At 39.8% G+C, this 13,628-nt stretch overlaps 1 protein-coding gene across 4 annotated transcripts; it reads left to right on the top strand.

Annotated features, from left to right (window-relative positions):
- BRS3 (bombesin receptor subtype 3) lies at nucleotides 1–13,602 on the top strand. Of its 4 annotated transcripts, none has more exons than XM_068957285.1 (5): nucleotides 1–207; nucleotides 1,247–1,355; nucleotides 1,793–2,468; nucleotides 5,214–5,565; nucleotides 6,186–11,354. In XM_068957285.1, the coding sequence occupies exons 3-5, from the start codon at nucleotides 2,038–2,040 to the stop codon at nucleotides 6,591–6,593; spliced, it is 1,191 nt and encodes a 396-aa protein (XP_068813386.1). In that variant the 5' UTR covers nucleotides 1–207; nucleotides 1,247–1,355; nucleotides 1,793–2,037; the 3' UTR covers nucleotides 6,594–11,354. The 4 variants fall into 4 exon arrangements, 3 of the variants coding, with proteins under 3 accessions (XP_068813386.1, XP_068813387.1, XP_009683171.2); XM_068957286.1 differs by having other exon boundaries at nucleotides 11–207; nucleotides 2,345–2,468; XR_011143517.1 differs by lacking the exons at nucleotides 1–207; nucleotides 1,247–1,355 and adding an exon at nucleotides 12,902–13,593 and having other exon boundaries at nucleotides 1,813–2,468; nucleotides 6,186–7,297.
- Nucleotides 13,603–13,628: the final 26 nt, after the last annotated feature.

Here is a 13,628-nt window from a genome sequence, read left to right as displayed (position 1 = left end):
GGATTATCTCGTTCAGAGAGGGAGAGCAGTTTGGGTTCCCTATCCTGTTATACAAAATGATCAACTGGCAGGATAACGGAACCTCAGATTTCATGTTGGTAGCCCAAATCTCTCTGACGGGTCTGAAAGCTCTGGGACTGTGGGAGGTGAGATATATGGCTGCTGCCCGAACTTTGCTGCATCAACCAACCTCTATTGCAATTCAAGGCAAGTAACAAGTTTATTCCAGCTAAATTCCAGTTTTAGCTATACACATACCTGATGTTTCATTCAGTATGCTTGAGTATTCAACACTCGGTGGATAGCAATTAGTTCCCAATGTTTGGTGATACCCTACTCCTCCTTTACAGAAAATCCAAACATTTTATGTAACTATCTGACATTTAGCTGTCACAATCTGCTACAGCTGCAGAACTCTATATTCAATATAATGCGCAGTACTATGCCAGTGTGGGTGGACAACATAATCGGGCATCCTCTAAGGCACCTAAATCTGTGAGCAACCTACACACTGTGCCTGTATAAAAGGACATATTATGGTTGATCGTGACAAGAACTTCTCTTCCAAAGGAACCTAATGAAAAATGTAATCAGAATTTTAACCCATGCATCTTTTTTCTATCAGTGACTCCTTCTCCTACCAGGCCACAGTGTAGGTCTACATCTGATAACTGTGGCATAGCTGTGCCTGCAAAGATTTGGATTGGGAGAGGGTACATGAGGCTTTTCATGCACAGTACTTAGAAGAGGATTTTTGACTAAATGAAACAAGTTTGATTTTTGTGTGTGTGTGTATGTAGGTAAAGATAAAGGAACTTGGCTATAAGATTTGAGCAGGCTTTTATGATTTGAGCAGACTACGTTCTCCACTCTAAAGTCACAGCTGAAGAACAATCTGGAGGAAAAAATATTCCAGCTACTGATCTTCATTTTCAAGGCACAAAACTCAGTCCTTTGGCAGCCCTCCCTCTTCCATTTTTTATAAATGAGAAATGAGACTTCTTTAATCTCGGGACGTTTAACCAGCAAGTCATATTGCTCATACTTTGGCTTATAATAAAGTTAATCATGGGTTCATCACATAGCAGAGTTTCAGATTTCACTGTTGACTAACCTAAGGATAAGAAAACCCCTAGCACTAATGTGTGATTGAGATAGATAGCATCACAAAAGGTTATTTTTCCCTCAGAAGATTTAATTCATCAATTGTACCATTCAAAGCCAATAAATATGGGGCTTATTGCAGGATAATAGGCCTCTGTACTGCAACTGTCTACAGACCTGTTCAAACTTCAGCGTAAGTTGTGGCTTTGAAGTCAACGGGATGGTTTCAAGGGACAAGCCTAAACTTTTAGGTAAGTGTTTGCTAGCAGGATTTTGGCCATAAATTTCCATCCTAAATTGCTTTTTGAAAGCTCCCTGCATTACTGTGATAGAACTCAGAGCAAAGACAAGCACAGACTGTCTCTATGGCTTTTTCAACAAATGCTATCTATATTTTGAGATATTTTTATCTAACATTAAGGCATATTGTAGAGTTTTATGTTAAATGAGAAGATTCTCTATTTATCTTTATTACAGAGAAAACTATTTCAGGTTTTCATTTGATTTCTTTTTAGAATATTTTGAAAAATATTAAGGAATATCTGCTACGTAATATGCAAACCCTAACAGAATAGTAATTATAATATGGTATTTATTCACAAGATAGCTCTATGAAAAAAAGATCATTTCAGCTAATATCTTTAAAGAAATCCCTTTTCTCTTTTTTCCTCCTCCCTCTCTTCTCCAGTAGCTGAAAAGCCAATAAAAAAATTCTCCACCTCCCACACAGTTCAGAACTAGATCTATGTGCATTTATCCCAAGCATGTTTTGAGAACCAGAAGGGGATGAAAGTAGTTAATGTGCAACAAGAATCTTAATTTCAGACACAAATCTGTACCTTTATATTGACCTTGCTGATATGCTGCAAGCTACATATTAAACCAATTTTGATCAATTTAAGTCCAGCCTGGGGAGAAGAAACAGTTAAAGAAATGTCTCAAGTATACTTGCATTCATCTAATCAGACTTCGTGTACATCTACAAATGGTACAGAACTGAAATCAATCATTGATAATGAAACCACAAATGAAAAATGGACTGAAGACTCCTTTCCAGGATTAGAAATTCTGTGCACAATTTATGTTACATATGCTGTGATCATTTCAGTGGGTCTCCTTGGAAATGCTATACTCATCAAAGTCTTTTTCAAGATTAAATCAATGCAGACGGTTCCAAATATCTTCATCACCAGCCTGGCATTTGGAGACCTACTGCTTTTATTAACTTGTGTGCCTGTAGATGCAACGCGGTATGTTGTGGATACCTGGCTCTTCGGAAGAATTGGGTGCAAGCTGCTGTCTTTTATCCAGTTAACCTCAGTTGGAGTATCAGTGTTCACACTGACTGTTCTCAGTGCTGACAGGTGGGTCTGGTGCAACCGATTTGCCAGGAAATACCTCAGGTGTGAAGTCAGTAATTAATAAAAGAGCAGAAATTATCATTTTGCATAATGGTAAATGGCGCATTGAAATAGAGTAACCCCCCTCTTCCATTTAATTTAATAATGTATGTTCTTGTAAAAAGTGTAGAAGTTCTTTTTAATGAAGTGAAGCGAGAAAGACTCTTTGAAAGTATTCTGACCTGTTATCAGTTTGAAGTGCAATATGATTTTTCTCTCTGTTGCCTAGAAAAGGTAAATTGCTTAAGGTGGGGAAAAGACAGTATATTGGTGCTATCTAGTGGTGCACTAAAGCAGTCAATGAAGATGAAAAACAGAAAAGTCAAAATGACTGGAGAGAGTGGAAATCCTTCCTCTTACTCTTATGCACTTCAGTCAGGTTCTAAAATCTTAGAACTAAAATGAGTAACATGGGGTAAAAAGCCAACAGATCTCACAGATGAGACTGTGGGACAAATAACTTTCAAGACTTGCAATTTGATGGTTACTGCAATACTCTCATTTTCAGCTTGACAAGTACTTAGTGTGATATAGGTTTAATATGGCACAGTCTGAATATTTTGTCTGCTTTGTACTTAGAGTTCTTACATCTTTTCCAGAGCAATGTTAACTCAGATGCTGTGAAATTAAACTCAGGTTACAATGAAAGCACTGTTAGTCGGGATCAGAGCTCTCATCTGACTGTTTTCAGAAGGAGTTGCTGAATAATCAGTGTTCAGCGTCTCCTTTCTGAATGAACAATACTAATGTAAGATTTCAGTCCAATTAGCATGAGCGCATGAAGAAGCAGAAAGAGCCAAAATGAATTTTAGTGTTGAGAAAGAAAAAGATTCTCATCTCATACGCCAGCAATCTGCCAGCAATCATGGATTCTATGTAATAACAAATAGGTCCTGTATTCAGAGTTTAAATCCTAAACAATGCTGCTGCTACTGTAAAGTGAAAAAACAACCAAGGTAGGAATGGCCATACTGGATCAGGTCACGGGTCCATCTAGGCCAGTATCCAGCCTCCAGCAGTGGTTTATAAATCAGCCTCCAGCAGATTTCTAAAGGCAAGAAAGACATGCAGAGAAGAATAAGAACACAGCAACTATACAACACCACACCTCCTATCCCCTAAGCCTTTAGACGACTACCTGAGCTGACGTTTGTCTACCTAATCAACTCAGTGTATTTCTCTCCTAGATCCTTCCCCAGTCTCTTCTTGAACTTGTTTAGCAATGATTTTCACAGGTCTAATGCCTGTTGCATAAAGAACTGCTTCCTGTTGTTTTGCATCTGGCTTCCTTTGTTGGCCCTGCCTCTTCTACCGGAAGAGACAGTGATCCCTATCCGTCCTCTCCAGGCTGCTCACATTATATTCCCTCCTTCGTATTTTTTTTTTTTTTTGAGATGAGGTGCCCAGAGCAGCACATGGTGTTCATGAATTGCATGAAGAAGGGGTATAGATACCTGCACAATATTCTCTCTTTTGCTCTCCATTGCTTTCCTAATAATTCTTAATGCTTTATTTGCTTTTTTTGGACTATTACTGAATATTAAGCTGATGGTTTTTATTGGATTAGCTATTATAGCTCCAAGATCCTGTTCCTGCAGGAGGTCAGTTCAGACTCCATCCTCTAGACACTTGCTTTTGTATTTGTTTCCTTATAGTAGCTGTTATATAATCACTCTCTTCAATATTTTCACAGGGTAACTATATGGTAAATTTACTTAAGAAGTTCAAAATATCAGTCATTAGCACAACCCCAGACTATCATGTTCCTGTATGCTAGAAAAGCTTGAGGTCAGTAAAACGGTATTTATTTAATAAATAACACTCCAGCGGGCAGCTTTTAATTTAAATTTGCCTAGAGGAGAAAGAGCAGACCAGATCCTCAGCTGGTGCAAAACGGTACAACTCTACTAGTAGTCTTATTCCACTCTGGCTCCTTTTTCACTGCATTTCCTTTCACGCTAGTCTCATGCCCCCCCAGAGGGATATCTTCTGTCTGTTTAAACAAGGGTCCCCGCTATTTTGAGAGCATGGTATGTCGTTTACTGCGCTTAGTTCATCTTTGTGGCAGTTTGTCCTTTTTCCATACCCCCTTTCCACACGCTTTTTCACACATCTACAAATTTACCCAGATGCTTTCTCATGTGTCTAACGCAGTTCACATGCTGCAGCATCAGAGCTTGAATCAACAACAGTGTTAGCTCATACTTTGTAAACATGAATGAATACCTGAGCGTTACTTTGAGTGAGATCACTGCACTCAGCTGGGATCTCAAGAACATGGAAGAAAGGGACAGTGTGTATGCTTGAATTTCGTGTATTTATAAACTAGTCAACCAGTTTCATCCCTTTACAAGTTTTGCAAGCTAATTTCCTCAATTACCTTTCTATGAAGCTCCATAAAAGTACGTTAGAGATGACCCCCTTACTGATTCTATTCCAAACAGTAGAAGGCATCTTTACTTAGGAAGGCTTCCATGGCAAGTCCTGCCAGCCAATTCATCATTTTCGTAGAATTTAAATACATGCTTACAATTATTTTCTGCAATTCAATCTTAACTATAAAGAGCTTGTATCTCTATTAATTTCCAGGATGATTCTGCCAACCTTAGTTTAGAGAGAATAGGGATGGTTTTATCCTCAGGAAGTTTACGTTATCAGTGCTTGCATTGTTACTGCACTTATTGACACTCTGATGTTGGCTGTTTTTAGGTACAGAGCCATCGTTAAGCCCTTGGAACTGCAGACTTCCGACGCGCTCCTGAAGACCTGCTGTAAAGCTGGATGTGTTTGGATTGTCTCCATGATATTTGCTGTCCCAGAAGCTGTTTTTTCAGATCTGTATTCTTTTACTAATCCTGAGAAAAATGTAACTTTTGAGGCATGTGCCCCCTATCCTGTATCTGAGAAGATACTGCAGGAAGCTCACTCTCTGGTTTGCTTCTTAGTGTTCTATATTATACCCTTAGCTGTCATTTCTGCCTATTATTTTCTTATTGCCAGAACATTATACAAAAGTACATTCAACATGCCAGCGGAAGAACATGGTCATGCTCGTAAGCAGGTAAGCTATGATCAAGCAGTAAAGTGTCCAGTTTTCCAAAATCTGTCATGCTGATCGAAATCTTAATTCTTGAGTGCAAAACCTTTACCTCATAATATGCACAGACGAGTAAAAAACTCCATAAACTCAGCCCATATTAGCAATACAAATTCAGCTATGCGCTTAAGCACATGCTTGTGACTCACTAGCTTAATTGGGGGTGAACATGCTTTCCTGAGGGATTTTTTTTCCCCTTTATTATGACCCTATTAAACTCAGAAGTTATAACCTTGAATTTTAAACATTAAGATCTCATCAACATCAGGATTAAAAGATGTGACATTAACAAACATTAGCTAACACATTAACCATTGTACTTTCAAATCTTAGTCTAAACCAAGTTCCCATGTGATTTATAAGGGAAAGAGAATGTGCTCTGCACTGGAAATACTTTGTTGAAAAGGAAAAAAAAATTATGAAACTGATTTGTTTTTCTGGTTTGTAGCCATTTTGCTTTTTTGGTCACTAACGCATTTAGACTGATTAATGTTAACACTCTCAGAGCCCTCCAGAAATCAGCACCAACTATATAAACATGTGTTACTTATTGCTATTAATACCAGATATGCCTTTTCTCCTAGATTGAATCCCGCAAGAGAGTTGCAAAAACAGTGCTGGTGCTAGTTGCTTTATTTGCCTTTTGCTGGTTGCCTAACCACATCCTCTACCTATATCGCTCTTTTACATACCATTCTTCTGTAGATGCTTCTGCCTTTCATCTGATAGCTACTATTTTTTCCCGTGCCTTGGCCTTCAGCAATTCCTGCGTCAATCCTTTTGCTCTTTATTGGCTGAGTAAAAGCTTCCGGCAACACTTTAAAAAGCAAGTCTCATGCTGCAAGGCAAAACTTCGTACAAAACCTCCCAGTGCTCCCCACAGTAATACTCCTACCAGAGCCCTGTCAGTCACAGGCAGCACACATGGCTCAGAAATCAGTGTTACACTGCTAACAGATTACAGTATCACAAAAGAAGAGGAAAGCGTTTAGACCATCTGTGATGAAGAAGGACAGAAACTGAGCGTTTCTAATCAAGTCACTACTATCTGGATCCTGGAATGAGCTGCCATGCCTTGCGCTGTCTGTGAAAGAATTTTCAGCAGGAGATCCTAATTTTTTACATTATACAACAACAACAAAAAAAATCAAACTATGTGGGAGAAGCTAAAACATCTGAACATTTCAGTGTAAGCTCAAAGGAAACATTCATGTTCCAGAGCATGAACATGCATCCTTAGCTGAAATTCCTGTACTGAGCAGGACAGGAGTCAGCAGAGTTGCAAGAGAATTTCTGCTTCGGCTACGAGAATTGTTGTGTTGTTCTTGGTGACTTGTTCTTTGACTTGTGACTGAGAGCTCTCTTTTGTCACGTATTTGCATCTAAAGCAAGCAAGCAGAAACATGTATCTTCATGACATGGTAAATGAGGCAGGTTTTTCATTTCTTTTCTTGTCTCAAATGTCAAAACCTGGTAAACACCTTGGAAAGCAAGCTAAAATGAAACAAAGCTAAAGTCTGTAGTCTGGTGCAGAAAAAAGGAAAAGGCATTATGGGCCAGATCTGCATTACCCCTTGCTCTGCCAATGACTTGCTTTGAAATTCCAGGTAACAACTGACTGCTGTTAAAAGGGATGCCCTTCTCAGTTCCTAAGGAAGTCAAGGGAACGAGCAGGTGATCACACCTCTTAACTAGGGTAAGCATGTTTAGCCACATTTGTAAAATCTTTCGAGATCTATGGATAAAACATCTCAACAGAGCAATAATCTTTATTGTTGTATGATTTAACATCAAGAAATCCGAGTGGATTGTGATTGTTTTAGTTTGGATTAACAGTGCACTTTTGCAGTAAACTGTTCAAATATCCCCACTTGCCTTACTTTGGTTTGGCTCCAAGGGGGGTCTCTGGCACACAACCTGGATTCCTTCCAGATGAAATGGCGCATTCAGTCCATGGAACGTGATTAGAGCTAGTCTGAAGTAAAGCCCCCAAAAGTGTGCAGTACGGCCCCCAGAAGTGCAGATGTCAGACTAAGCATTTCACTCTACAGATCCGCTCTTGCGTAGTGTACTGCTTGATAACGTGGTCATGCCTAAGTGGTCTGCAAATTTCAAGCATGCTAGGAAAGTTTGATTTCTATATAGTACCAGTCTTTTATTTTTCAAGTTATTAAACTAGTATCCCTTTTTAATAGGATGTTAGACTATCTTTCTGAAGGGGGCCTTCTAATCTCAAATCCACTGACTTTGATGAAGTACGCAGTTGCAAGTCAGTGTTAGCCCATGATGGGCAGCCTACATATCCCTAAAAAGCTCAGGTGGCTGGGACTGCTTTTCTACCAGGAAAGGCAGGAAGCAAGTATTGCTAGCCCATATCACAAAAATCTCAAATAACAAATACTTTTATGAAGCTTGTGTACCTTGAACCAAAATTTTGTTTTGTGGGAGCTGGTGATAGAAAATGCAATAGATTTTGCATTGCTTAAAATATGGAACTTCTGTCTCACAAAAGAAGTTGTGGGTTAAATTACAGAAGAGAGATTGCAACATAGGAATTATACAAAACAGCGTTGTCAGTAACAGAGGTCTGAATTTTATTTCCTATTTAAAAGGCAAATTAACCCTTGAAGATATAGCCTCCTCCTCCGGCTGCACAGAGCCCTAGCAACACATGCATGGAAATCCATCCATCCATCCATGCACCATGACGCTCCATCATTATAAGATGTAGCAAATGTATTTGCAGTCTCTCTCTCTGTTCACTGCCCTAATCAGAACAATAAAACCAAACTATAAATCCCAAGGGCACTGGAATACAACCTCTGTAGCCGTCTTAAACCAGTCAAATCAGGCCTGGCCTTATTTTACCACATTCTTCATTTATATGCTGCAAGATTCTAAGCACTAATTTTCAGTGGAGTCCTGATTCTCCATTTTATTGTACCAGGTATACACCAGCATAGGACCCTTAAAATAAATGCAAATGTAACAGCACAGAAATGCAATTTTATGGCAAAGCAAACTCCAGAGATCTTCTTGTACTCTCTTTGTCTTCAGCATAACACATTCACTGGTATTGAGCTCCATACAAATTTAACAAACATACTGCACCAACAGCGTCCCTTATCTTTTTCCTTAGTTGGGCTGTGGGATGAGATTAAATAAATAAGTCTGCACACCTAGGAGTGTACTTTTAGCTTCCTGGATCTTACTATAGGGAATTCCAAACAGAAGAAAAATCAACAAAAATTACAGCTTCTTACATCATTTATCCTTTATATTCGAGTTTATTAAAGCCTTTGGAAAACATATCTGCATGTTTCTGAATTTCACTATTTGTCTCTGATAGAGGCCAGATTTCTTATTGCAAAACGCATGGCTATACCTCACAGTAGCCCTTAAAAATCACAGTTTCCAAATTCACTATTTTCCTTGCTTTGCATGCAGCTACTTTTTGCTTGGGTACTCACTCTTCTAACTGGATGGTCTACCTTTTTGCTATTACGTACTACTACAAAGTTCATGTTTTTGCTATACACCGCACATGTTTTGGTTTAAGACTGGCAATATTTCAGGCCATGTTTTAAACATTCCATGTACTTTATGCTTTTATAATTCTGTCTTTTCAAATCGTCATGACATTGTATTACAGTGACATATTGGTCAATATTTATTTTTATCTAAAAAATCTGATGATATTCATTCCGTCTATTCACCGAATATAACCATCCATATAATGTCTCCACATTACCATAATTGGATTTAGGGGAAAAGGTTTGTTTCCTTTGCTACCTTTTCTCAATGTTCTGAAAAAAAAACTCTTTCAGCCCTAGGTAACACAAATATAATTCTATAAAAACATATGGGAATAATATCTATTTACAGAAATGCTGAGTGTGATTTAGAAAAGAATTGGCAAGATAAATTAGGGTTTTACTATTTATATCCACCCTGAAAGGAAATGTAGAAGAAAGGTGCAAAAGATGAAAAGGAGGACTCCATCAAAGAACTTGTTCTGTGGAGATGTATTTATAAAATAGTACTTACTCACCCAGGAAGACTGTGGAATCTTCCGGGGTGAGTAAACACTATTTTTAGGATGTACCTTTTTTATAATTTGTTTTGTGAATGAGATGCGCACATTAGCAGCTTTAATGCATAGAAGTGTAAGAATTAATGTTCTTGTTAGCAAGGTTCAGTAGCAGTACTGTAGTTTGTCTCACGCTATAAGATACCAGCTTAGTTTGGAAAAAATATTTTCCACATATATAAATAAAATCATGTCAAAGCATGCATATTACTGTAACAAACTGCATCTCCAGCAAATGGCACAGATTATTAAAGTTAGTTCATGAAATGATAGACATTTTGAAGCTCAGCTTTCTGTTTTCGTAGAAAGTACTGTTTTACCTTATGTAGTTATATATGGGCTGCCTGCTGACAGCCATGTATGTCTGCTAAAAATACTGCAATTAAAGAATAACCTAAGTTACACACTCCTACAGCACTGGTAGATTTCATCAGTGGTACTTAGAATTAAAAAAAATACAGGCTCTAATCAGTGATTAATTACTAGCTCTGCCACAGTTGATCTCCTCAGTGAAAGGTCAACTGTTTTGTGGAACTTCCTTTGTCAACCTAGGAAACAGTATTTAATTTTCAGCTCATCTGGATCTGGTCTTGTCATTATCCACATAGTTAAGAAAGCTACAGGCTCCAGCCCCATGGAAAGCACAAACAGGAGTAGCCTCCCTGCAATTCGTCAGCATTTACTGCCTCTTGTTTTAACATCCCAAGCATCTTCTGAAAGAAAAACACTGTGAACTCTTTACCTAATTAAGTACCAGCTAGTGAATTCTTGGTCCAACTTTAGTAGATATCAAAACATCACCTCCTTGCCAAGATCAATTTTTCAATACGTTTAGTAGGTGGTATCTTTCGATTACAACAATTCTGATGAGTCAAGAGTTCCTTTTATCACCCAGAAAAGTCAGACACAGACACAAAGTTATCATAATGTAACATGCTAATGCTTTCTTTTACTATATACTTTGAGATATTTTGTCAGGATTTAAAATATTGTCTCCTGGCAGCTTAGCCTGATCTGAGCTGTGGTATTACGGCTCTTACCCCCATCCCTGGAACACGCAGCTCATCCTTCGCTTGGTGCAACAGCAGTGCTTGTGCAACTGTGAATTATATTGTTTCACAGCCGTGATCAAGATGAAAGCTGTCCTGGCCAAAAAAAAAAAAAAAATGTTTTCAGCTGAATCAGCTCCCTGAGCTGGCTCACTGTGCAGTCTTTACTGAAGAGAAAGAGAACAGATGGTGGCGACAAGGTAATAAGCTACTGGATGTGAGCTGTTCTGCAGTAACTGCCCTCACACATGCTGTTACCTGTGGGGAGTGTGAGGTACTTCAAGGTGGTTTGTTCTCATACCTACAGGATGGTAAAAGTGTGCAGATCAGATTTACGATGCAGAAACTGATGTACGGTAGCTTGTTATCCCTGTTGCATGCATGTATACCCTCCTCTCTGTCAGACTGAAAGAATTAAACTTGGATCTCCTACTTCCCAGGACAGTGCCCTAATGACTTATTTTAGCCAGGTCTGCAGAGGAAGCACTCTCCATGCCTCCTGTTACAGCTATGTCACTTTGCAAAACATTTGTGGCAGTAGGGAGAGAAGGAAGGAACTTGAGTTTTTAAGTTTACTATTAAGCTCTCACTCAAGGAAAAAAAAAAAAAAGAAAGAGAGAGATCTGTACTCTGATCATTTGCCCAAGGACATCACATCCAATATTTGCTTAATATAAGATGCAGGAGCCTGGGGAAATCCGTCCTGTGTAGACGTAGTGCTCACTACATCTACTCAGGTCATGAATGTAAAAAACTCTGTCAACATGAAATAAACAGTTCAAGATGTAGTTGTATTTCTCTTAAAATATTTAAGACTATGGTTATCTCACTTCCAAAATATATATCCACTTCAAACCCTATAAATGCTTAGAACAGTCGAATTTAGTCCCTCTTCATTTTCTCAGTTAAGAACGGAAACGAGGGCAGTGGGCATTAAAGCTCAATAGCTAACCCACTGTAGCTTTTCCTCAAACATCTAATTCAGGCTACTCTGAGCCTTCCGGTGTCAGCAATGTGTCATGGAAAATACTTTATCCGACCTATGCTTAAATATATTTTATTTCTTTAAGCAAGCACAGTTTATGTTAAGCCTCTAATGCACCCCACAAGATGTTTGTTTCAGAGCCAATATGAATGTCTCTTAAGCTGTCCGTTTATATGTGATTATAAAACAATCTTTGGACATCTATCATAATAGCTCTGCCAAGAGAAAATTCTTGAAGCATGAAAGATGTCATTAACTAGGTTGGATGTTCTCTGTATAACAGCCAAAGGTTACTAAAAGTCTATATTTATATCCTTAGCAATTTTATCTGACAGTCTGTTGACTAGCCAGTTAACTTCTGTTGGTCTCTCCCTTCAGAGCTTCATAAGCTCAGGATTGTATCTTTGATTTTATTATCATTCCAGTGTGTATGACAGCAAAGATATATTTGTTCCTGGAACACTTATTTCCAGAAAACTTCTGTACTGAATATCATTTTCACTTCAGAGTAGAAAGACTGCCTTACCACTAAAGTCATCTGGCAACCAGCCACTCCCAGCTTTGATGGAACTGTGCAGCTAAATCTTCACGTAAGAAACCTGCATTGTTTCCATATCTGGATTTTACAGATCTATGTTAAACTTCACATGACCACAACAAAACGTGTGTTCATTTATACTGTATATAAAATTAAGTATTTTTCACTATATGCTTTAGCAAATAAATTTGCTTTTGATGTAAAGCTTTCTAGATTACACTCTGAAAACCGCTAGATGGCACCAAACGTTTATTTGTATTGGTATTTAAAAATAACCGATTCAAGTGAGAAAAATTTATTAAAAATATTAAAGTACCTAGGACGCAGTACTACAGTGATGGATAGCTATGCAGCAAACTTCATTAATTCAAACACTTAAGGCTCTGAGGACAAGTTTGATCCACTTCATAGCACCACAGACAGCTGAAGACAGACTGTTGCATCACTTTCCTCCACTCACTTGTATCCACTCAGGTACCTAAGACAATCTGAGCAGTGGCCATTTCTCACTGAAAGGCATAATTGGTCAAAGCACCTCTACGACCACCTGTACCAACGGCGGAACAAGCACCGATGTAAATCTGACATTTAGCATGCCATTTTAGTGTAATCTCTTTATTTTTTGTCTTTGCTTCTAGTATGATGAAAGCGGACTTTCAGTCTCTCAGTGCAAGATGAGTGCCAACTAGCTGCAAAGCATCTCAACTGACAGAAGCAGTGCGACTTTTCAGTGTTTTCCAAGGCACAGCAGTGCAGTGTGTCACTGGAGCCAAGCACTCTCAGTCCTTCACACCCCTTAGCAGCCTTTTATTTTAACATGTAAGTAAGGCTGCACACGTCTCCACACAAGGCCCACCTCTGCGCGGCGCCCCGCTGACAGCAAGCCCAACGAGCACACCCCTCTTCAGGGAGAGGGCCTCAGGGAAAGCCGTCCTCACGCCAAGCTATTGTCAGAGGGCAGCGACAGCTGCAGCCTGAGGGAAGGGGCGAGGCCGGTCTGGGGCAGCGAGGACAGCGGCTGCCTTCGCCCCAGCCAGGACAGACAGCGCCCCGCGGCCTGCGCCCACACGAGAAACTGCGCCACCACCACAGGCCTCGGCCCGCCCCAGAGGCGGGAAAATAGGCCACGCCCCCTCGCGCTCGCACCCGCCCAGCACCAACCGCCCAGCGCTCTCCCGGAAGCACCCCCTCGCCCCCTCGCCCTCCTTCCCATTGGTTCCGCCGCCCCCCACGTGACACGCCAGCCCGCGGCTCAGTGGCTGAGGGTGAGAAGGCGACGGGAGGAAGCCTCCCGGGCTGGGGGCGGGGCTACTTCCGCTCCTGCGCCCTGCGCGGCTGACGGACGGTCACCGGCCCGCGTGAGGC

Source organism: Struthio camelus, chromosome 11, assembly GCF_040807025.1.
Source record: "Struthio camelus isolate bStrCam1 chromosome 11, bStrCam1.hap1, whole genome shotgun sequence".
NCBI lineage: Eukaryota > Metazoa > Chordata > Aves > Struthioniformes > Struthionidae > Struthio > Struthio camelus.
This window is presented reverse-complemented; position numbering and strand designations above follow the sequence as displayed.

Excerpts from the sequence above, each read along its gene's own strand:
- BRS3 (XM_068957285.1), top strand. The coding sequence starts at position 2,038 with ATGTCTCAAGTATACTTGCATTCATCTAATCAGACTTCGTGTACATCT. Across the intron at positions 2,469-5,213 it reads ACTGTTCTCAGTGCTGACAG|GTACAGAGCCATCGTTAAGC; the intron begins GTGGGTCTGGTG and ends GGCTGTTTTTAG. Across the intron at positions 5,566-6,185 it reads ATGGTCATGCTCGTAAGCAG|ATTGAATCCCGCAAGAGAGT; the intron begins GTAAGCTATGAT and ends CTTTTCTCCTAG.